The sequence below is a fragment of the Ovis aries genome, chromosome 5 (assembly GCF_016772045.2).
Source record: "Ovis aries strain OAR_USU_Benz2616 breed Rambouillet chromosome 5, ARS-UI_Ramb_v3.0, whole genome shotgun sequence".
NCBI classification, from domain to species: Eukaryota; Metazoa; Chordata; class Mammalia; order Artiodactyla; family Bovidae; genus Ovis; species Ovis aries.
The window spans coordinates 97689340-97714767 of NC_056058.1; the positions used below are offsets into that span (position 1 = coordinate 97689340).

Sequence of the window (25428 nt, forward strand, 5' to 3'; positions counted from 1 at the left end):
ATCATCATAAAGTAAAACATTTTTACCTTATAATTTGGTTTCCTGAAGAAATATATCTCTTCACTACAATTATTTCTAATTGTATACACTCAAATTTTATAGACACTCTTGAGTAGTGTTCTTGTGTCTTCATGTTATCTCATATGTTATTCAGTATCAACTACAGACATGGTTGGTAAAGCTGACAAATTTGGGGAAGGTCTGACGTCTTGTTTATGAAAGACAGAGATAATCTGCACTTCCAGCCAATGGTCATGGCTATTGGAAAATGCAGTAACAAATTTAACTTTCAACTCTGACACTTAACTCAAGCAAGGTATGCTTTAATATCATTCTTCATTAGTTTAGATTTACAGTTTATACACATCTTTATTATATTTCCCATCTGATACTTGGAAAATCACTTTGAAATTATAGGTCTATTATTATCATCGCCACTGGACACTGGAAATAATAATATTTAGAAATTAAGATATTTTGTGCAATATTAATTTTCTGGCTTTATTTTTCCATTTTATTTTTATTAAATTATAGTTGATATACAATATTATATTAGTTTCAGGTGTACAACATAATGAATCCAGTAATTGTCAGAAGCCCAGCTTTTCTGATTCCCAACATCTAGTACATTTCATTATACTACTCATATTTCTATATTTTCTTGTTAATTGTAAAGGTTTAAATGACCATAAATAACCTTATATATGACTCTTCTTACATATTAACTTTGAAATTCAGTAGTATATAAATTTAATACAATAAAATGTGAATACAAACCAAAAGTTTCTCAAATCCTACCTTAATTCTTTCATTCAATAAACAGCACATGCCTCAATGTATCAAATTTGGTGCTAGGTTCTTGAAGATAACAGGCTACATAAACCAGACTACTGGGTAGTGCCAGCTTCTGTAGAGCATGCTGTTTAGCCATATTGAGAATTCTAGTACATGGCAAACCTTAATGTACAGAAGAAGCACCAAGGCACGGTGATCAAAAGCACATTCTGGCTTGGCAGGCCTTTTGCAAGTTTTGACATTCTGTATTCCCAACAAGCTTCCAAGTGATGTCAAGGCTGCTAGTTCAGAATCTCAATCTGAATGACAAAGATTTCTTTATATAACTATGTATACATTTAAAGGGATATTTTAAGTGATCTTTCCTTGCTGTTCCTGTGCTTTTAGGAAACAAAAACATTAATGAAAAGGAAACTAGAAAGGAACTGGTCAACCATGGCAGGAGTTGAGAATAATGATTAACAAAGGAAAAACGAGCAAAGTTGTCTATCCGAGAGGAAGACAGGGACAAGACAGAATGGGTAAATGAAAGGTGGAAAGAGAGCAATCAATAAACAAAATGAACTGAAATCCCAAGCAGCCAGAACACCACCACAAAGTGTTTTTTCGGCTCTTAGCTAACCATGTCCAAATCACTTAAGTCTTACTCATTGCTTCTAGCATCTCTGTTTAAGCACAACGTGGAGACAGGAGTGGCAGCTGATGGTCAAAACGTGTCAGCTGCGAACTATAACTGTTACTAACTCCTCCCTCAGTGTCCTCCGGGCTTCCCTGCGGCTCAGCCAGTAAAGAATCCGCCTGCAATGCGGGAGACCTGGGTTCGATCCCTGGGTTGGGAAGATCCCCTGGAAGACTACCCACTCCAGTATCCTGGCCTGGAGAATTCCATGGACTGTATAGTCCGTGGGGTCGCAAAGAGTCAGACACGACTCAGTGACTTTCACTTGACTTCACTTCAGTGTCCCCCATACGGCATCAAAGAGCATACTGTGGGCTCAGTTTACTTTAGATGAGGCTGGACGCTGTCCTTCTATGAAGAACCTGCCCTGGCAGATGCTTGCCATTTCCTACCATCCGCACACGCCCAGAAAATGGAAAGAATGCACGATCGCTTCCACACCACGATGGGGGTAGAGAAGAACCAGGGAAGATGGTCTTTCAGCACCTTTCAGGGTTAGTTTTAGGAAATACCTTACTTTTCTGGTTCTCATTAGAAAAACCACTCTTGGTGGTGGTATGGGGAGAGAGATGGGAGGAAGGTTCGGGAGGGAGGGGATATGGGTCTACCTATGGCTGATTCTTGCTGATGTATGACAGAAAACCACACAATTCTGTAAAGCAATTATCCTTCAGTTAAAAGAATAAAGTGGCAGAAAAAAAGAGAAGAAAACTACTCTTGTTAAGCCTATGAAATTCTTGAATATAGACAATACAAATATTATAATGTACTTTTTTTTTGTAAATATACACGGGACTAAAGCATCCAAAAAAATGAGAAAACATTCAAAAACTGCAGGACAATTGAAAAGCAGTTTAAATATCATTTTGCAAAATCCAACTTTGACCACTAAAGAGGTATATTCTTTAGTCTAAGATATGAACTGTTGAAATAACTTTATACCTAACACAAAGCAAAGCAAAAAAAAAAAAAAAAAAAAGACCCAGGAAAGGATTTAAAGATTCTTTTAAACAGACTGCATGAAGGGAACTTCTGTTTTCTTTTACTTAATCTGATACATAAATGATGCATGTCTTCCAAACTCTAAATTCTTGAAATTTTACAGCATACCTTTAGATGAGTATATAGGCTAAATTTAGCACTGACATTGTGCAGTGACAATTCATCACTCTAGGTGTAACACTCCAGGAATAGAGAAACAGTTCATACAATAATATCAGTTTCTAAATTAGAAAACTAAAGTATAGAAAGGTATACAACTTTATCCAGTATCATAGACAATGAATTCTGCTTGAAATCCTGGATTCTATGTTGGGTAATAGTCTTCCTTTGAAGCATTGATTTTCTCTCTCTTTCTTTCCAATATTTAGCATGTCAGGCCATCCAGATATAAAATACAGAATGTAATATCAATGGGACAATGTTTCTAATGCTTACGAGGTGAGAGAAGGTTTTTATCTGACACACTGGTGCCAGATTAAATTGAATTTTTGCTTATCTGGAGCTATATTTCAAGATCTTTAACATCACAAGAACTTTATCATCCTTAATGAACTTTCCCTTTCAGACAGGATTTCAAGTCCAGAAAAGCGAGGTATTTTCAATTTGAGTGAGTGACTGCCCACCTGTGCTCTGTCCTGGCCTCCTTCTTTCAGCACGGTACTCACCGATTGAGGAATTACAGATTAGGGGTCTTAAGGGTAGCACACGTGGACATAATGCTAATATTTGAATTATGATTTTAGGCATTTTTATTAAGAAATAAAAATATTTCTCTGCCCATTTTTCTGTTTTTTAGATACATGTAAAACCTAGATTTTACAAATCAGTTCAATATTTAGTAATTAGAGAATCAGAGTAAGGTTTTGATTTTTCTGACCCTCATTTTTTCCCCTTTAAGCATCCTGATATTGATCGAACTCCCATTTTGTGTAACATCCCTGCAAACCCAGCATTTAATTTAATTGATTAACTTCTAATACAAATAGCCCCTGAGGGAGTATCTCTTCTAAGAGAAGAAATGCATGACAATGTGTGTGTGTGTGTGTCAATTCTTGTGCACAGCTATCACTATGCGTGCAGGCACTTAACATGAGCAGTTTTCAGCAGCTTATTTAAAAATATTGTGGGACATTAAAAGTAACATTCTCCCAAAATACCGATACACTTCACAGGCCAATTATGCCATGCACCTTGCTCTCCTTCTCAACAGGACAACTGCTTGGAGAGAAAGATTCCTGTTTGCATGTAATAATGCATTCTGTACATCATTAAACAAAGAAGACAGCATTTCATTTCTCTAAAGCACCTTCAGAAAAAATACAGATAAAGTTTGAAATCTAATGTTGAACGAATATTTTATCTAAAAAGAAAGCTTTGCTTCATGTCAGAGGTCAAATTGAACATAATACCAGGGTGAATCTGATCCTTGAGGGGTCACTGAACTAACAGTGTCCTTGGTAAGAGCTCAGACATAAGTTGTCTCTCCCATAACAAACTTATTATCTAACAAGAAGAAAAGAGAAACAAACAAACTGGGAGCAATAGGCAATACAGGCAAACAACCAATTAAAACTATATACCTAAGCAAATGCACGTACACACCATATAGCTCGGAGAAGATGGGAAATTTGGAAGACTTTTAAAAATCGTTACTAAAATTTGTGACTTTAACCAGTTTGACCTGGATGGGAAACTATTAATGTTTCAAGGAATGGGGTTTCGATTGAGTTTTAAAGCAAAAATCCTTTCTGTTGTTCTAGAGTAGAACAGACACTTGTACACTAACAAAAGGTCACATACACCTGGGGAAGGAAGATGCACACAGATGACATGCACACACATGCCAGGGGGAAGATTAGAGTTTTAGGAAGGGTGGAGGTCTGGTATAACAATGTGTCACTGAAGTCTCTTGTGTCCAAGAGACTCAAAGGAATGGGTTTCCAAACTAGATATTATGACCAAAAAAACAGGTTTCGCTGCAGGGATTACCTGTTTCTAATGTTAAATGTATTCTTGCCGAAATTATTCTTGGAAAATCAGAAACCCATCCGTAGGCTACACTTTCCTAGTACATATTTTAATGTAGAACATTCCAGCTTCTAGTTTCAGAAACTAGTAAAATAGAAGCAAAAAAAAAAAAAGTAATTATGGCAATAATCTTATGCCTTCATTGAAATGCTTATCCTCAGTGTTTTACACTTCTTGGTAAGACCGTAACACACTTAGGGACCCTAAGAATTGACCGCTATATGGTGTTCTTGTTAATAAGCTTTTAAAATAATCATAGCTGAGGAAAGTATAAAGAACTTCTGAAGTTCAGTTCCTAAAAACACTCTACAATTGCAAATGCTCAAACATCGGTGGGTTAAGCCGTTCAGTCACGTCCAACTCTTTGTGAGCCCATGGACTGTAGCCCACCAGGCTTCTCTGTCCAAGGGACTCTCCAGGCAAGAATGGAGTGCGTTGCCATTTTTTCCCTTAGTGGATCTTTCCGACCCAGGGATTGAACCCACGTCTCTTATGTCTCCTGCATTGACAGGCAGGTTCTTTACCATCAGTGGCACCTGGGGAACCCTCAAACGTTAGTGAGCGACCTGCAACAAACACGGACGTTCAAGAGATCTAATTCAGCCCAGTGACTATAGTCACCACACCGCACTACCCACTTCAAAGTGGCTAAAATACAAGATCTTAATTATTCTCACCACAAAAAAGAAGACACAATTATATGCTCTGGTTGAGGTGTTAGCTGACATTACAATCTTAATTTCAGAGTTAGAGGTGAGGTTGAACCCAGTGCATTATGTAGGTCTCAATGCTGAAGTTTAAAGAGATGTAGGAATAAAGAGTCAGTCCTTATTAATAAGGATACAGGACACATTCGAATCCTGTATCCCTCCAGTATTAATCATCTTTACAGATTATCTACTTTCTGAAATTTCTACTATACTCTAAAATCTTTTCTTCCTCATTTTATCTGAGCTCTGATTTTAATCTCTTCAGAAATTCTAGAAGCCTTACTGTTTCTTCCCAACCATACTTCATACAGACTTCAACGTCTTAAGCTCATTGCTTCCATTTCCACCATCATTCCCTCATCAAACAATTTGTCTCCTCTTTGGACACAATTTTGTTTGTATACCTACATTTTCACAGGGTTTTTCACTCTCAGTTCAATCGATTTAAAAGCTCAGGGTTTTAAAGGGTCAACTGATGTCAAATCTATCACTAACACTTCATGTGACTGAGCAAACTAAGATAGTTATACAAAATGTTCGTAGCAATATTCATTGTTATGAATTGTATTCCCTGAGTGTTCTCTTATGATTTTTCACAGCTATTATTTCTTTATAAAAAACCTGTGGCCTATTTATATTAATATTTATTATATTTATTTTTAATACCATAGTTCAAAAAAAATTTTTTTTCAAGATCTATACTACCACAAGCAGGATTCCTACATAGCTTCAAGACTTCAAGCCTTTTGTCAACATGGAATCAGCATACTTTCCTATCTATCTTTATATTGCCATATTTCATATTTCAATATACATGTTTCATTTATTTAGCAAGTATTTATGAAGAAATAAAAAACCAACAACTCTATTCAAAAATAATAACAGAATTTAAAAATGCTAATTAATATCTATGTCATTATTATAATCCTAAGTCTATGGTTGTCCTTCTTTCAGTTAATCAAAAGCTAACCAAACACATGATTCATCAAATATCTGTTGAACATCAATGAAAAACAAATAGCTATGTTTAATTCCATGAGAAAACTAAAAAATCAAAATATACTAACATTCACAAATACTACATATAAAAAGTGATGAAATCAATTTGGCCCAAGGTATCAAATATAAATTTGCTACAGTATATTCCTAGAATATGTTAAATAATCATTATTAAAACAGTAAAATTAAGTTACACCTGTTATATCATTGCAGAGTAATGTTCATAATTTTGTGAATAAGTAAAATAATTTATTGAATATAAATGGCTTATAAATGCAATTAAGTGAATTAATTCATTCACTAATAGAAAAGAATAATTATAAATATATTATAAATTATACACAGAAGAACTATTCAGTAATAGAAATAAACAATTAAATAAATTAAATTATAACAAGTAATTACATCTATTAGCAAATAGTTTTTCTATGTATTATATGTAATATAATTATCATTTGGCCAAAAAAATTAAAAAGAAAAGCTGGTATGAATTATTGCTATAAGATCACCTTTTCTGTCAATGATATAATTTTAATTTGACATTTCAGGGTAAGTAAATGTGGATATTACACAGATAAAGATACTGTCGATGAATGCTAGGTTTAGCTTTCACTAATTCTTTATTAATATTAGATTTACATATTTCTGTCAGCGTTCTAGTCCTAAGTAAATGGTCTTTGAAGAAAGTACACATTTTAGCAACAGAAGAAAACTCACCTTATTACAAAATTGTGACTGTCGATCTCTTTTCCACACTCACTGTCCAGCAGAATGCCCGAGTTTCCAACAACAGCGCAAGTCTTAAACCTGCGGTTTTTCATTGGCGAAACTTCAGGCAGGAGGCTGTGCAGGTCCTGAGAAATGTTTAGTGTCCGACGCCTGTCCAGCACGTAGTGTATGACGTCACCAGGCTTAAAGCTGCTCTTGACCACGGAGACGTCTCGTTCGGCATCTAGGAAACGAAGAATGTTCTTCCTGCATTTGAGATACAAGCAAAGTTTCCCGTTAACGACAACGCATCCAAGGACTGGTGACATGTTATTGACTGGGGGATTTTCGCAGAAATTCATGCAGGTGTCAAGCAATTTGTTATGTAAGTGAAACTGAAACGTCTCTGGTCAATAATGTTCAGGAAACAAAAGATGCATGAACGTGCCTCTGGTCAATAACGAGGTAATATCATTTATAAAGAAACGCATTTGGTAATTAAACCCACCAATTAAGTTGATACTTTAGGAAATAAAATATATTTTTAAAACGTCATTTACACATAGTTTTTCAATGATTCTGTAAGTAGATATACACTATATACACCTATATGTGGAGTGAAAAAGGCCCCCTATCTATCAAACAGAAAATTAGTTTATTAAATGAAATACTATTGCCATGAGTTGACTTTCCTGAGCCTGATAGTATTCTGCCAACCTTCATTAATTATCCATAATCATCTATTTTGTTCAGTATTGTCTAGTTAAGGTGCATAGAAGAAACTTGAAATTGTTTGGAATTATAGTTAGCTCTATTAAAGGACTGATCATTCCAATAAAATTATTGACACTTACCAAGTCATGTGTATATTGTAATTATTTGAAGTAATGCTAAAGCTACAGCAATATGTACTTATGAAAGTTTCCCTCCAAGCTCAAGAATCCTGGAAACAGGATGGCTATCCTAGAGGAAAACACGGACAGATAGAATACTGGACCTTGTACAGCAGGGACAACTCACTGTCTCTGTGTTCTTTCTTCCCTTCTCTCTTTTCCTAATCGAATCTTCCAAGTTTTACTTGGGGACATGGATGCTCAACTAGAACATGTCCAAGTTTCCAAACCAAAATATAGCTGGATTTGGTCATCTGAGTTAGTTTTCTTAAACAGGATATGAGTGGATCAAGTATATTCCTATAGGAGAAAGAAATAAGCTTCCAACTTGTTTGACCAGCCCATTGAATTTTTTAAAAGTTTTAATCGGAGGATACTTGCTTTACAATGTTGCGGTAGTTTCTGCTATACAACAACGTGAATCAGCTGTAAGTACACGCATATCTCCTCCCTCTTGAACCTGCCTTGCACCTGTCCACCCATTCCACACCTCTGGGTCATCACAGCACCAAGGTGAGCTCCCTGTGACCCACTGTATTTTAAAGTTTCCCTTCTATGGAAGCTTAGCCTATCCCCTATCTACTAAAGAAATTGGTTAACAGATGTGAGAAGCTACATAAAAATATATGCATTTATGCTAAGTTAAATGATGGAAAATGAGAAAATAGATACAGCTGCCTGGAAAGCTGGTGACTCCTGGCATGATACAGGATAGCATCTGCTAAAACTGTGGTCTGTAATAACCTGCGAGTCATATTCTACATATAATAGCTTGTTGCTCTTGGATAACTATGTTGGTTACCCCTTTCAGCAAGGCACTAAAAGAGGTTAAGTCAGACACAAAACAGCCAAGTTGCAAGCTGAGATAGAAGGAAGTAAGTCTAGCAATGGCTTACAATTTAAACTGTGTGAAAGTTCAGTAATTGGGACCTCCCAAATGTCTCCAGTAACTCATGGACAGAGGAGCCTGGCAGGCCCCAGTTCATGAGGTCGCAAGAGTCAGGCACAACTGAGTGACTTTCATTATATATTAACAAAGAAATATCTATGAACCTAGCTTACAAAAGTCTTAGACTGCTTGATCCTCAAGTTACCAAACAGAGACCCACTAGAAGAAATCTGAGAAATCAGTCTTCTGAGTTGGATGCTGGATATTATTTACTGAAGTGCTCTTAACTTCAAGCATGAATTTTCAGAAAGCACGAAACAATGTCATCATTATAATATTCATGATATGATAGATACATTTTCCTCTAATGATATTACTGTTTAAGCTTTGTCACTATTTGTAAATTTTATTATTGAGCAAAAAAATATGATCTCTTCTTAACACTCCAACAAAAGGGAAATTCCCCAAATCCTACTTAAAAGCCAGAAGCATGACTAGCAAAGAGGGATGTAAAACAATTCATATCTTTGCTTATCACCACTCTAATGACAGAAAGTAAAGAGAAACTAAAGAGCCTCTTGATGAAGGTGAAAGAGGAGAGTGAAAAGGCTGGCTTAAAAGTGAACATTCAAAAAACTAAGATCATAGCATCTAGTCTCTTCCTTCCTGGCGAATAGAAAGGGGAAAAGTGGAAGCAGTGACAGATTTTATTTTCTTGGGCTCCAAAATCACTGAGGATGGTGACTGCAGCCATGAAATTTAAAGACACTTGCTCCTTGGAAGGAAAACTATGACAAATCTAGAGAGCGGAAACTATGCCTTTTCCAGCAGTCATGTACAGATGTTAGAGTTGGACCAAAAAGAAGCTTGAGTGCTGAAGAATTGACACTTTCGAACTGTAATACCAGAGAAGACTCCTGAGAGTCCTGAGACAGCAAGGAGATCAAAGCTGTCAATCCTAAAGAAATCAACACTGAATATTCATTGGAAGGACTGCTGGTGAAGCTGAAGCTCCAACACTTTGGCCACCTCATGCGAAGAGCTGGCTCATTTGAAAATACCCTCAAGCTCAGAAAGATTGAAGACAGAAGGAGAAGAGGGCAGCAGAGGATGAGATGGTTAGATAGCATCACTGACTCAATGGTTATAAATTTGAGCAAACTCTGAGAGTTAGTGGAGGACAGAGGAGACTAGTATGCTATAGTTGCATGGGGTCACAAAGAATTGGACATAACAGCTACTGAACAACAACAATCTTTCCTTTTCTTTTTATTTATTTCTTAATTGGAATATAATTGCTTTGCAAATTTTTTAGTGTCTGCTCTACAAGACGAATGAGTTATATGTAAACACATATTCCTTCCCTCTTGAGCCTTCCTCAACCTCCCCCATCCCACCTGCCTAGATCATCACAGAGCAACAAGCTGAGCCCCTTGTACAATAGAGCAGCTTCCCACCAGCTATCTCTTTTGCATATGGTAGTCAAGGTGTAATTGACATTGCAAATGTCAATGCTACCCTCTCAATTCGTCCCACTCTCTCCTTCCCCCACCATCTCCACAAGTATGTCCTCCACGCCTGCCTCTCTATTCCTGCCCTGCAAATAGGTGCATCAGTACCGTTCTTCTAGAGTCCATACGCACGTGTTAATACGTGGTACTTGCTTTTTCTCTTTCTGACTTACTTCAGTCTGTATGGCAGACTCTAGGATCGTCCATATCGCTACAAACGGCCCTCACACTGGTCAGAATGGTCATCATCGAAAAAAACATCAAAAACAATAAATGCTGGAGAGGGTGTGAAGAAAAGGAAACCCTCTTGCACTATTGGTGAGAATGTAAATTGATACAACCACTCTGGAGGTTCCTTAAACAACTAAAATAAAACTATAATATGACTCAGCAGTCCCACTACTGGGCATATACCCTGAGAAAACCGTAATCCTTTGGTTTTACTTTGGTTTGCTTTAAACATATCCCACTTTAATGTGTGATCTAATTAGGAAACCAGATCACTGAATATTTTATTTGTCTAGATTTGACACACAAGGAATATGCCCATTAGCTCTGAAAAAAAAAGAAGATTTTTTGAATTTTTATCAAATATTTGGATTATCAGGCTTATAAGGAGTAAAATTTATACAGGAAAATGTATATAAATGCCCTACAAATGAAAATTTTAAATTAACAAACCTTATAAGGCATCATAATAGTCATCTTAACAAAGTACAGACTACATCAGAAGAGAATTGCTGTTGAAATCAGCAACTATGGAGCATATGAACTGCAGAAAATTAAGAAGCCTTTCATTATGTTAAGCACATGTGAGTCTTCATAAAAGTTAACTAGCGCCAAGAGCAGCAATCAACTTTTGTACATATTAACTCCCACTTACTTCTCTGGTGAAAAAATTAGCTAATGCCTGATACCTGTATTTTAACAATTTTTTTTTTTTCATTTCCTGTGAAAATGACAAGCTTGACTTTAAAGACTGCACGGATGTGGTCGAATTGACAAACTAGATGATGTTTATCATTTTCCTTTGAACATAATTTAAAGGAGTTGCTGTAGGTATTTGAAGATTTAACACAGGAGTTGTGGTATGTTTGCAAGCCAAAGGTGAATGGATTACAGGTCCGGCTTTGAAAAAGGACTCTTTAGCTTGGAAATCCAAAAGGGAAAATCCCCTTACTCATAACGTTAACACTTAAATGTTTGTCAACGGATGGCAAGAGGGACTTTCCAATCACAGTATCTTTGCTGTGTTATAAAAAGTTAGCAGCAAAAATATTTTCCAACACAGGTCTCTAAATCTCTGAGTTTATATAAGTTCATTCTTAGGGAAAATTGACATTTAAAAAGTGGACTCTAAGAGTTCAGGAAAAAATAATGCTTAATGTGATAAATAAGTATTAAGTACAGATGATATTATTGTATGTATTATTCCAATGCTGTCTTATAGGCTCAACAGTGTTTTTTTTTTTTTTTAATGGAAGCAGTAACAATAGTAAAAGTACTTTACAAAACAGAATACAAAACACCAATTCACACAGACTAATTGAAATATAAAAATGTAATCTTCTTAGATAAAACTCAGAACAATTGTTGCCATAGAATTTGCTTTCTTAAGCTGAAAAGGGGAGGTGGACCTTGAATGCCTCCAGCTTATTCTTTTTCCTACATTGAACCAAACTTTTCATTTCTATGGGCTTAAACCTATGCTTTGAGTATTATCTGAACTAAAATTCTTGGTGTAGGGTGAAATAAAGACTGAAAATAATTACAATGAGTGAAAATATTGATGAAAATGCTTGATATTTGTTTGGAAACAGTAAAGAAAATTTGGTTGTTTTTTTTTTCCTCCCCAATAGGTTGTATTTTTTAGATTATAGGTTTAATGTAATATAAAAATTATATGGATTTGCTAAGTCTAATTGTTGTTCAGACTATAAATCTATTGAAGAGAAAACCAGAACAAATAAATTGAGGGGGTGCTTAGTCGTGTCCAACTCTTTGTGACCACAAGGACTGTAGCCCATGAACCTCCTCTGTCCATGGGATTTTCCAGGCAAGAACCAGGGGATCTTCCCAACCCAGGGATCACACCCAAGTCTCCTGCATTTCAGGGAGACTGCTTACTGCTGAGCCGCTGGGGAAGCCCCAGAAAGAAGAAAACTAGTGCTTAAATATAATTAACTGAACGTCATTGGGAGCCTGAAAAGCTCGTGTACTTATGTTGAACTGAAACATGTTAAGTATTACCAAGGGGAACATACATGCTTTGCTTAAAAGATAAAATCGACATGAATGAAAGCAGCTCGTTTAAAAAAAAAAACAAAAACCTACTTTGGAAAGAGATAGAAAACTCCAATTTCTGGACTTGGAAGCATAAATCAACAGAAGCTAACATTGAATATGCAGGCTGTACCAGTGTAAGCTTTCTTAATATGTGGTCAAGTTATTACCAGCTTTTTAAAGCAGAGAATTGTGTTGTCTGTGTGTGACCTCAAAGAACAACACAACGGAAGGGTTTCATCTGAGCCACGGAGGAAGCCGGGAAGACCTTACAGGTCTTTAACTGTTACTTTGTTAGCATAATGTAACTTCTGAAACCTTATTCAAAAGCAAACACCTAAATTCAGCAACTGTCTTAAAGATAAAGATAAACTGACAGAATCAGAAAATATTTTTCACTTTTGGTAAGACTAAAAAGTTAGTCATAAAGATACTATTTTGTTAGGCAATGTTGGCTTAAACTGAAAGACTGGTTTAGACCATGAAACCGACAGGAATAGATGCTATACAGAAACTTTTCAACTGAATTTTCAACTACAACTTCCCTTTCAACGTCACCCACCACTTGAAATAGCAGCTGCAGAGTCCTGGGGAATTAATTTACTAAACATTGTTTTCACTTGTGAAATGTTAAATATAGCTAACCTATCACCAGGTGCCACTCTTTCTTCTCTGTAGGTTTCCTGTCAACAGCAAGCACACGTGCTGTGGCAGCTAAAATTTAATCTAAATGACATTGTTGACTTCATCAGTAAGTATTGTGAGGCTGTGAGGCGAATCTTACAGCTGGAAGGCATCACACGTTGAGAAACGAATTAGGTAGTGATACACATATATTAGGAATCAGTTTTTGCAAACTTTTGACTCTAGACAAAAATCACTGAATCAATTCAATTGTTTTCACTGAAAAAAAAAAAAAAAGTTTAAGAAATGCCAAGTGTTTCATTACGCCTAGAAAAAGCAGACAATTTTTTGTCTCAAAAGATTAATTCTGCAAGGTAACGTGACTTAAAGCTCTGAAACAAACAAACAAACAAAAACATAACCTATAGCTTGTTGGAGAAGGACATGGCAATCCACTCCAGTACTATTGCCTGGAAAATCCCATGGACAGAGGAGCCTGGCTTGTTAGGGCTTCTGAGCTTAGGGTTCTAGCTGTTACAGGAAAGATATTCTAGTTAGTTTAAAATAAAAAAAAAAAATTCTGAACACAACTAAATGAAAAGGCAAAACTGTCTTAAAAAAGCTTGAAGAAAAGCCTGTTTTAGTTTAATTTACACCTCAGGTAGCCATTTGATTTTTGGTTCAGCATTTGGCAATATTGGATGGATACTGTTATATTTTATTATGTTAGAGCAAAAAAACTCCACCTTGTGAACTTTACATAAAGATGCGTTTTAATAGTATGCACTTTTAGTATTAAACTTGAGCCTTCTAAAATATTTATCTCTTAATAAGAGGCTCTGGTTGCACAGTCAGAGAGGCCTGGCTTTGAAGGATGACCAGGGAACTAATGCACTGTGAGACCCAAAATGGTCACTTACTGGACAAGTGGAACGGTACGTGGACCTTCTTCTATAGTAAATCAATGCGTGCAGGAGCAAGCTATTGTTGACAAGCTGAAGCAGGAACAAATCTGCTGCTATGGTTACTCAACCTGCAAACTGTATCCACTGAAGAACTTTGATATATAATGCCACTACCAGTTGAAGATACATTTGCTGACTAATCACGATGTGCTTATTCTGATCCTGATGAGCAGTAGCTGAGCTCATACGTTTCCGCACATTTATATCTGGTATTGTAATTCTTTAGATTCCTATTCAACATATGAAAAATGAGGGAACAAAAAGAAACAACCCAAAGATGAAAAAGAAAGTCAAGTCACAAATGTTGGACATGACTAGTACAATTTCTCAGTACATTGTTCACAAATAGACTGACAACATCTGATGCATCTTAAACATGTCATTTCTTAGCTTACAATATAAAGAACAAGCTGCTGCTGCTGCTGCTAAGCCGCTTCAGTCGTGTTCGACTCTGTGCGACCCCCTAGACTGCAGCCCACCAGGCTCCCCCGTCCCTGGGGTTCTCCAGGCAAGAGAAAGAACAAGCTACTAACAATAAAATCAAACCTTTAACCAAGCTAATTAGTTTAATTGTGAAGTTAGCTGTGGGATGCATAAACTTCCCTCAATCTCGATGAGTTTTCAAAGTACAATGAACTAATATACGAAATCATCTCTCTCAGATAACTCCCCAGAGGTACAGTTGTTTGATGAATATATATGAATCCTTTCTTGATGTGCATATGTAAGCAGCAGAGTGTATATAGGGCTGGGAGAATTAGTAATAAGAAAGAAAATCATGTCTACAAAAGTAGGGGAAAACAATTTATCTTCAGTGACTGTTTCACATTTTAATGTAAATAGATAAATAATTTATTAGGAATGTCACAAGAGCATAATAAGTTTAATGAGATTTCAAAAATGAGAAAGATTTGTAAGCACTGTTCAATCATGTAAGGTCAAAATTGACTAGTTGTAATGTCTTAATCAAAAACTTCAAAGTAGAATTTTGAAAACATAAAATAGGCCCACACCCACTCACTGACACAAATTTAATGTGGTTCTTCATAAATGCTATAGATGTGGGGAAAAACAAAGGAAAATAACCAAAATTAGTTTTAGGTTGGACTTAAAAAGAAAGTTAAGCCACTAACTAGCTATTTTATATTCTACATTTTTGTATATTAGGTGTCAAATTGATACTTACTAGTCACTACTGTGATAGGCAATTATATAATTTTTATAAACTGTATATTGAGCAGTAATAGTTTTATAAATTATTTCCTTGAAAGGAGGTGATAACTTTGTATGTCTTATTCAATATTTGCTCAGTGTTTAATTGTTTATTTCTTTACCTGCTAAGGAGAACCATATGAAAAGAGTATTTACATTTCATTCACATTATGAGCTATTATAATTGAAAATAAATCACCCTTAAAGATATGAATGCAACTCTCATTAATTTGTAAAGTTGTAATAATAAATTGCTTGGGTCAACTTATGTTAAATACTTTTAGCTTGAATATCTTAAAAACAGCAATAGATGGAGCCTCATGCCCCTATGTAGTATTCATTTTTTCACAGATACTAAGAAGACATGGCCAGATTTATTGATTAAACTATTGTTAATTATGTATTTTTATTTATTAGACTTAACCTGATTTATTATTCAGCATGGTTAGATACATTCATTACATCAATTATTAGATATAATAATTATATTAAAGTATTTCAATTTCTGATTTTACTTTTATTTTCTTTCATTACTTTCCTTTACTTGACCTACAGAACCTTACATAACACCTTTCTCATCAAATCGTTCACAATTAAATGTTTTCTTTCTAGCCATTCTTGTAGGTCATATATTTTCTTTTTAATCACCCATGTGTCTCTCTCTCTGATCTACTTCTAAGAAATATTAAATCCTTACTCCATTCTAAACTCAAACACACTGTACTCATGGCCCCTTCTAGTTCCACATCCTGTAGCTTTTCCTTCATAATTATCTCATCTCTTAAAGGGTTTCTAAATGTCAGTGTGGGCATAGGAGTATGAGATAGTAAGGATGACACTAGGTGGGTATCATGAGAAAACAGAGCCAAGGTATAAAACCGTCCAACTGGAGATACCATGATTAGTGTTGGTTTCAGCCAAGGAAGTCTCAGGAGGAGTACAGGCCCAGAGTCATACATTTTTCAATCTCTCAAGAGAATATGAAAATCTGTACTTTTATAAGGAATCTGCTAATGTATTAGAACTGTTTGAAGTTTCCTTTTATCCATTGATTGCTGCACACATTCTACCCGGAAGACATTAATTTATAAACTGTCAGAGTTGTCCTACATCAGTCAGATGCTACTCATCTCCTTGTTCTTGTACTCTGCCCTCAAATATACAAAGTTCACCCTCAACTAAAAACAACCAAACATACACCACTTGACATTGCCAAGTGTCAGATTTGATTCCTGTTTCCACTCCAGTTAGACTGAAAGTTTTAAAACAAAGATGTCTACCAATTCCTGCATTTCCATGGCACCCATCTCTTTTTAATTTGCAGCCACTCTTTCAATTATATTTTAACATGTAGTGAGTGCCTTCGATGCAATGCATTCTATGAATTGCTATGGGTACAGTGAAGATGAGGGTAGTAGATTCTTCCTTCAAGTGGCTTATTCTGCATTATATATAGATGTGAGGCAAGAAGTGAGGACATAGAAACCCAAAGAGATCAGCCAGCTTACCCTCTTAACCACTAAACCACTCTTACAAAACCTGTATGTTAATATTCAGTCATTGAGTAATTAGCATTTTACCAATGCTAGAAAATGCAATGTTTTATTATGTAAAGGATGGTTGTTCTCTTGAACTTTTAAGAGTTCTGATTTACTGAAATGCTCTGATTTAAACATGCCAACCAACACAGCAGAGTAACTATTGTGAAAATGATCTTGCTTCCTCTATAATTAGGAAGGCCCTAACTTTCTTCTTAGTTATAGAATTATAACTGAATAAACCAAGATATAATGAATATAGATAGGTGCTGTATTTGATTTCAAGAGCTTATCTACATGAAAATACCAGAATCTTACAAAGAATAAACCTCTATTCTAGAAACCTTATTTGCTAATTTTTACCTGTTTAGGATATAATTATTGAATAAGTACTCATGGAGTAAGTAAAGTTTATTTAGAACTGTTGGCAAAAATAGCAGTTGAATAGGCTCTACTTGTATCCAGTATGAGAAAACACAAGATTATTAAAGACTTTAGAGAAGTTAAAGATAATTCTCAAAATATATGTCCATCCAGACAGAAGTTATGTTAAATATTAGGGTTCTGCTGACTGTTTTATTTCATTAGTATAAAGACAGTATGTTAAAAACTCACATATTCATCCTTATATTTCTGACTGTATATTGATTTCAGTCTTACAACTTCACATCTTTCAGTGAGCAACACTAAGCACTGGTCCACTCTTACTGAAGTATGCACACTTAAATTATAAATCAAGCATTCAAGGTAGGTTTGCCAAGTCCAGCATATTCTCGAACATGATGTGAAATTCATTATGCCTTATTAAAGAAACTCACCTTATTTCTAGGACCAAAGAGGAATTGATTTTCCAACCTTCTACAGAATGCTGGAAGATTGAAGAACCAGCCTTCCGAATGATTTTATCCGAACTATTGACAAGGGATCGACTCAAACACAGCTCACCTTCTCTGGAACAGAACACAATAAAATCTTTGTAAAAATAAGAAACACTTTGTGTAATATCATAATACCTGATGTAGATTATGGTGACAGCTTACAGATACAACATTTTCTATATGTTAGAAGAAGACGTATGAGCATGAGGAAAGGTATTACGAAGATTAGGTAAATGTGACTTTATCAGGTAATCATCTACATTTATCATTTCACTTACTCTTTTAAAATAAAACTGGTTTCATGTAAAGAAAAGACCTTTGCGGTACTTAAAGGAAAAAATTCTCATCAAAGTTCTGCTCCCCTTTAATCCCTCCCTCCCTGCTGCGCTTAACAATAGAGACAGGATGTTTGGCCAGTTCCCCTGCATCTGGGTAACTGTGACTCCTAAGAGAGTAATTTTATTTCCACAGGAGCCATGAGACATAACGGAAAGAGCTTTTGTTTTGGAGTAAGAAGACGCTGGCTATCAAGTGATCTAGGCATGTTTGTGACTCTGTTGCTTGCAAGCGCCTAAATCCTTGGACCCTATTTTCTTTCCAGGCCACGGTGGCTTTCAGTTCAGTTCAGTTCAGTCTCTCAGTCGTGTCCGACTCTTTGTGACCCCATGAATCGCAGCATGCCAGGCCTCCCTGTCCATCACCAACTCCCGGAGTTCACTCAGACTCATGTCCATCCAGTCAGTGATGCCATCCAGCCATCTCATCCTCTGTGATGAGGTGGCTTGAACCTTACCTTGAAAACTGCAAAAATATTAACTAATATGCTTCGACTTTGTGAGGATTAAATGGGACTCTGCACGTGAATGTAATTTATAAAACAACTGAAGTGCTAATTCTGAAATAACATTGGTCTCAAAAAATCTCTACAATGAAGTGCTTTCTGATAGTTGTTTGGGGTGGGGAGATAAGAGATTGCAATTGGGGGAATACTCATTCAGTAGCCATTATTACTGGTACTTTCGGTTACATCAAAAAATCAACTGTGCTGCCCCCACCAATCAACAGCATGGGACAAGTATATCATGAGGCATACTAACAGCAGGGGTACTGACTGTAAGTGACAGATACCTATGATGGCATTTAGGCCCTTAGGGCCTTTACAGTTGAAACTGTTCATTGTTCAGTAGACTATTTCTGGGCATTTTATTGATGTAAATCCAGACTTAGAGTATAAAAAAAAGCCTCCTGTCTATGGCCTAGCCCTTTCAAATCTGTATTTCTTCACATGTCACCTCTTAATTTTTTTTTTTTTTAAGAATCTCAAGAACATAGTTAAAAAGCAGCATGGCTATTTGCTCAGTCACAAAGTCTAAATCTGTGTTTATTATGTAGGCAATCCTCCCCTACTATCAATGGAAACACTGCCTGTGCAACAGCTGCTAGATGAATTCTGTAATTGGAGCCTTATAGTTTGGTATTTTGGTTTGCATTCTTTTTGAAACATGTAGTTCCAATTTGAAGCAACTCAAAGCATCAAATGCAACTACTCCCTGTAAAATTTAGAAGTCTATAAAAATTAATATTTTAAACTGTTCTACTGATGAAAACGATGCACTCGCATGCCTAGGCATGGCTAATAATAGTCATTTTATAGAGGTCATTTAGGATGTAAGGAAACAGGGTGCAATTACTACTCAGTGGTCCAGAGTCAATTTTTGTATTACATGTCTAATCATGTAACTATATATGAATGAAAATGTGGATGTACAGAGTTAACCTTCATATTTTTGGAGATGTACTTCCAAGGGTATGGACACAAATATTTCTAGGGGGTCAGTATCTTTCCAGTCTTCATCTTGTTAATACTTGGCCTGTCAATTCATCTTTTTCTAAACACAGATTGCTACTGTCAGGCGAGGGTATGGCTCCTCGGTTTCTGTCTCACAACGAAGATTTGGAGTGACGGACATTAAAGCCCCCTCTGCGAGTTACAGTTCTGGGGTCTTGGACAGGCCTTGTTATAGCTCTCAGGTCGCGAACAGACCGTGTTATAGCTCTTAGACAAATCAGTGTTACAGCTCTATTTTATTTAGAAGATAGCAGGAAAATCCATCTTCTAGGCGTGAGGGCACTTCGGTCCAAAGATGCGAAGAGAAGAGTGCCCCAGTGCGCAGGGGCAGGAGAGAGAGAGCCCTTTGGCTCCTCTTTTTATTATTATTTTTCTTCCCCCCTGGGCCTGCCATATGCAGATTTGGCTTAGTCAGGAATGCTATTCTACTTGAAGTCCTCACTCTGTCCTCGGACCTTCCTTTGACCTTCCTCTGTTCTATTTTTGTGGGCTTTTCCCTTCCTTGTCTTTTAGCACCGCCATTTTGGACTCCTTTTCCCTATTCTAATTAAAATAGCTTTTTGCCACCAATAAACTTTTATAGAAGAAGTAAGCTGGCGTTTTAAATACCTGTGGAAGATTGCTTTACTGACAGGTAGATAAAGATACATTTTTATAAAGCAGGATGATTGCCGCAGTATGGTATGCAGCCTTTTTAGAACTGCAAAGATTTAAAGAAGTGCTTTAAAAGTTTAAATCAGTTTTATTAATATATTAACGAAATGCTGCCACATTACTCTGCCCTTTGAATTGTTTTGTTTTCAGTAAACTGGTGATCAGCCAAACTTCAGACTTTTACTTCTGGAAAGTATTTTGAATGAAAGTATCTACAACCAGTCACACTTCTCCTTGAAGTCAGTGGAACTCATGTGTGAGAAGGCCAGGCTTCCAGCAATCTGAGGCTCTGGAGCAAACTTCTTTGTATAAAGTTAAATGAGTCCCAGGGGGTTCTTCACTTGTGACCTTGGTAGTACTTGGTCTTGGACAAGCCTTTTCCTTCCTGTGAATGCAAGGCATGAAGGATGTTGCCACCCCCTCCTAGCTTCTCATCCCAGATCCAAACAGCTGCACTGAAAACATTTCTTGCATGGGCTATATACAGGAAGGTTCAACATGTACTTCTAAAGGGATAATTACACACCATATAAAAGAAATAAAGCAACATATAAAGTATTCCTGCTTATATGCAGCTAAAACACCCACTTAGATGGCCATCCGTGTAATACCAGGGATAAAGTTAGTAGTTATGTTACTAGACTTTATAAATGTTTTTCTCTTTGAAATATGAGCTGCCAGGCATCGCTATAATTTATTCTATTAATTCTGCAGTACCTAATACATAGGATTAATTCAGTTTCATGAAATTAGGTACCCAAAAGCCCTGTATTCACCTCATTGTAAACTCTTCTTGATTTGGCTTTGGGATCTGTTCTCTTAGGTTAAACTTCCTATTTAAAATGAAAATGTAAGTTATTTACACAAAAAGAACTTGCATCAAACTAATCCTCAACAGAAATAGCAGGCAGTTTTGTGTTTTCATAACCTAAGTGTAAAACAACTGAAAGACAATGAAATGTGCTAACTTAACTTACAGCATATGGCTTTTAGTAGAATTCCAAATATAACATATGAAGTAACATGCAGATTCTGGTTTCCTGAGTTACCAGAGGGTGTTCTACTCTAGAACAAACTGGAATGAACACTGCTGACAACGCTAAAACACTCTTAAGTATGAATGCTTATCTCCATTGTCAATCCTAAGGTTCAGAACTAATACTGGAGATAATCTAGTGAGACAACCTAAAGTGCACAGTCAAGTGAAAAAGAGATCTCTAGATAATAAGTAAGTTAAACTGCCATTTAAAGTCCACCATTAAAAACGTATGTGGCAAGTTTTAAGGAGTAACAAAGCAAATGTCTATTTGGTATTAAAGTTTGTTACTTTCCCAAATGCATTACTTCATTAAATGAGTACACCCACATAATTTTATCTGTAGGATCTTTAAGTTAGCATATTTCTAGTTATATCCAAAGAACACAGTCAGTAAAAGAATATGCCAACTGACAGCAAATGCCATTTTCCCTCATTAAGTAAAAATATCAGTTAAGAACAGAGCCCTTTATATCCCTAAGTGCCCTTTCAGTTAAACTTTATTAACTAGCCAACAGATCAGGCAATTAATAGGCTAGCTTTGAAAGAAACAATTCTGAACATCCAATAATTACTCGACCTATCCTTCAATCCTTGCTTATGGAATGATTCCATGCTGCTGGAATTCCTCTGGAGATGTGTGAATGTGGTTGCATGGTGTGGGAAGCTGAGAGGCTGTTTCCTGCTTTTCCTTCTGTGTGGAATGACTGCTCGATCCTGGATATAAGAAGAACCAGGTCACGCCGACTCTAGGTAGGACCTCCAGTGTTAAAAGGCAGGCAGGTGGAATAAAGAAAGTAACTCCCGGTCTGCTGCCAGCTGGAGGCAGGGACGCTGAATCCGAATCCAGAAGGATGTCCTAAGATCCAAGGACTATGGAATTGCCCTTCACCGAATCTACGCCCGCTCACAAGAGACGCAGCGGCGCCCCCAAAGGTCAGACTCCTGTTTACCTCTCGGGCGATGAACGGGCTTGGGTTCAGGCGGCCAAACCGCCGCGCTGGGTTACTCATCTCCAAAGAAACCAGCCCCTCCACGTGGCTTGGGTAGAAAGAGAGTCAATGAGAAGAACCGTTGTTTGGGATGAGTCAACCCCGCCACCAGGAGCACTACTCGGGGGAGTTGAAATAATCAGCTGCTATCCCCAGCTTTTCAGGGGCATGTTGCAGCCGAGGGGAAAGCGCTGGGGCGAGGGTGGGCTGGGGGGGAACAGCTGTCCTCCGGGTGCGACCCCCCACCCCGAACCCCGAGCAGCGCCAACTCCCAGGTTTCAGCGAGGCGCGGCGCGCGCCGCCCCGCGTGGCCGTGATTGCGGGTTTTAATTAGGGAGGAGGCGCGCGGGGGCCGACTGGAGCAGTAAAAGTTATTGTTTTATTTGTAAAGGGGGCCTGATTCTTGCAATAGAGGCTGGTTCCTCCACCCGGGCGGGCAGCTCTCTCGTGGAGGGGCGCCCGGAGAACCCCCGTTCCGCGCGCAAGCCTCTTCCTGCCGGATGCGCCAGCCCCGCGCATCCTCGGAGGGGCGGGCTCGGCCCGGAGAAGGTGCGAGAGAAGCCCCGCGGGGCTGGCCCGACCCTCTAGCCCAGGCCGACGCCTGCTCGCCCCCCGCCTTCACTCCCCTCCCCTTCCTCCTTCTCCCGGGCGCCCTGGGCTGCGCCCACCGGCCGGCAGAGGCCACAGGAGGCATGTCGCCCAGGAAAGGGGGAGCATCCCAAGACTCGGGGTGCGCCCCGCCTTCCTGCCGGCCGGTTACGGAGGCCTGGGGAGGGGGCCCCCCGGGGTGCCCCCCCACCCGTTCCTCCCGCTCACGCCCCGCAGGGTGGCCCGCCGCCGAGGCCCCGACCCTCGGAGTCCTGGCCGAGGACGCGGCCGCTTTGTCTGGGCTCAAGGCGCGTCTGCGAAGCCCACCGAACCCGGAAGATCACCGAGAGCCTCGACCCCCCACCCCCAAGCCCAGCCTCAGCCTCTCCCCCTCGGGCGCCGGTTCACCACCTCCCGAAAGACCCTTTTGTCCGTCAGCAAAGCCCCAGGTCTACCCAGGGATGCCCACCCATTCACCCCCGCCCCCTCTCCCCCGAGTCCTTCTCTGACAATCGAGCCAGGCTGAAGGTTCAAGCCACCCCTTCCCAGTGTTAAGGACCTCACACAGTTCGGGGACCCCCCCTCCCCGAATAGCCCATTTGGAGATTTATTGAGGCATAACGACCATCCCGCACATGCCTCTTTGGCTTTTTCTTTCTCTTCCAGTCCCCTTCGACTGTACTTCTGTGTTAATTTTCTATCAAAGAACAGCGTCTTCTGTACAGATAAGCCGGCTTTTTGTTCACTTAAATTCTCATTACTTAGGGAAGAGCAGAAATATTAAGAAATGGAGTGCGTTAAGTTTAGTGTGTGTGTGTGTGTGTGTGTGTGTGTGTGAGTGCGCGCGCGCGTGTACACACGTTTTAGCTGTCCTGTGCCCCCGCCTCCCCGCCCCAGCGTGCAAGGGTTCTATCTTCGTCCTCATCTTTAGGGAAAAGAAAAACCAGGCTGGCATCTCTGCCAGTTTGGAGTTTCCGATAGCGACAGCAGACACCTCCGGATGAGGCAGGATTTCCGAAACAGGACTTCGAGCAGAGTTGACAACCAGGGGTCACATCCTCAGAAAAAAAAAAAAAAAGAACGTTTCCAAGCTATGTAAGCAACACAAAGTTGCAACCACCTCCTGGGTAAACTTCAAAGTCACAGAGGCTGGGGAGAGGGAGGAAGGAAGTGTGATATTTAGAGAACTGACTAGGGTGGAGGAAGATTCTGAACTCATCTAGACAAACTAAAGAAAAAGCAGAAATCTAGTCTGTGTGAAGTAGAACCCAGTTTCCAAAACTGTAACCATGACGCCCATGCATTTGACCCACGGACAGCAAAGAAGCAAGTATCACTGGTTGACCTGGAGTTTCTAACTCAAATGATGATACACAGATCTACTCGACGCCAAACAACAACAACAACAACAAAAACCAACACACAATTGTAAAGAGGAGACGCATTTCCTACTTTCTGGGCTTTAACTTCAGCCTTTCAGGAAGCCAGTTTCTGCTGGTACCTCCCTTTAGAGCTAGCACAGAGAAGGAAGGAAGGGCAGTAAAGACATGTGGACCGAGTTCTGCCCTGGGACTAAAAAGGGCAAGGGTGCCCGTTCTTTGTTGACACTCTGCGGGGACTTCTTTGGCTTGCGAGCCCCGGCAGCAAGGCAGCTGTCACTATCACCGCGCAGGGCAAGTTGAACTCCTACTGAGAACCCGCCGTGGAGAAATCACACACCTCAACAACATCCTTTGTTATTTACTTCACGAGACTAAGCGCTCACAGGCGGACCCCACCGCTAACACGACCCCAACGCTCACTCGACCGCTTCTATTCACATCTCATTCGCGGCTGGACTTTTTGTCAGATCCTAGAATGAAGCTTTGCATTTACCCGATGAGTTGCGTCTCCTGGTGCTCCTCGGTCCGTGCCATCTCTTTTGTCTTATAAAAGATCAGGAGCAGACTGATGGTGCAGATCGTCCACCGCTTCCTGATGGAGCGCATCTTGGGTGCCCGGGAAACTCCTGGTGGCCCCAGCTCCCTCACCTCCTCTTCATAGAAAGATTCCGTTCGGGGGAGAGGTAGTCGCGGGGCGTGGGGGCAAGATCTGTAAAAGCCGAGGAGACCGTGGAGCCGGAATCTCCCCAGCTGGTCTCGAGGGTCCTCTGCGGCCGAGCTCCGGCTGGTACCCGAGCGCTGCGCGGGGCGCTCTCTCTCGCGGTTCCCTCCAGCTCGGCCCGGGTCGGTCCAGCGCCTCCTCCCTGGGGCTTCGGTTCCTTTGCAGGAGAGACACCTTGTGCATTGGAGGTGGCGGCCGCTTCTGCAGCGGGGTTCGGGGGCGTCACTGGCCCTTCCCTTTTTGCTAGCATGGAAATGATGAGCAAAGCCAGCCAATCACGGCGCCGAGGGGGCGGAGGCTGCTGTTGCCTTCGGTCTCCGGCTGCTGCTTGCAGAGTAACGTCGCCGGCATTGCCTGCGCGGTGCGTAGAGAGGAAGCTCGCGAGCTCAGTCTTGTACATACACAATCGCGCTCACACACACACACACACACACACACACTCATACGCACGCACCAGTGCTCGCACACCGTGGGAAGAGAGCGGCGCCCGAG

At 39.2% G+C, this 25428-nt stretch overlaps 1 protein-coding gene across 2 annotated transcripts in view; it reads right to left on the minus strand.

The window, feature by feature from the left end:
* Positions 1–25141, minus strand: part of ST8SIA4 (ST8 alpha-N-acetyl-neuraminide alpha-2,8-sialyltransferase 4) — a 106529-nt gene extending 81388 nt beyond the window's left edge. For both annotated transcript variants that reach the window (XM_004009095.5, XM_042250791.1), the window contains exons 1-3: positions 24709–25141; positions 17655–17786; positions 6931–7188 (exon numbers count right to left, since the gene is read on the minus strand). In XM_004009095.5, coding sequence (XP_004009144.1) covers positions 6931–7188; positions 17655–17786; positions 24709–24821 — 503 coding nt within the window. In that variant the 5' untranslated portion in view covers positions 24822–25141. The remainder of the gene's footprint in view (positions 1–6930; positions 7189–17654; positions 17787–24708) is intronic.
* Between the last annotated feature and the right edge of the window lie 287 nt (positions 25142–25428).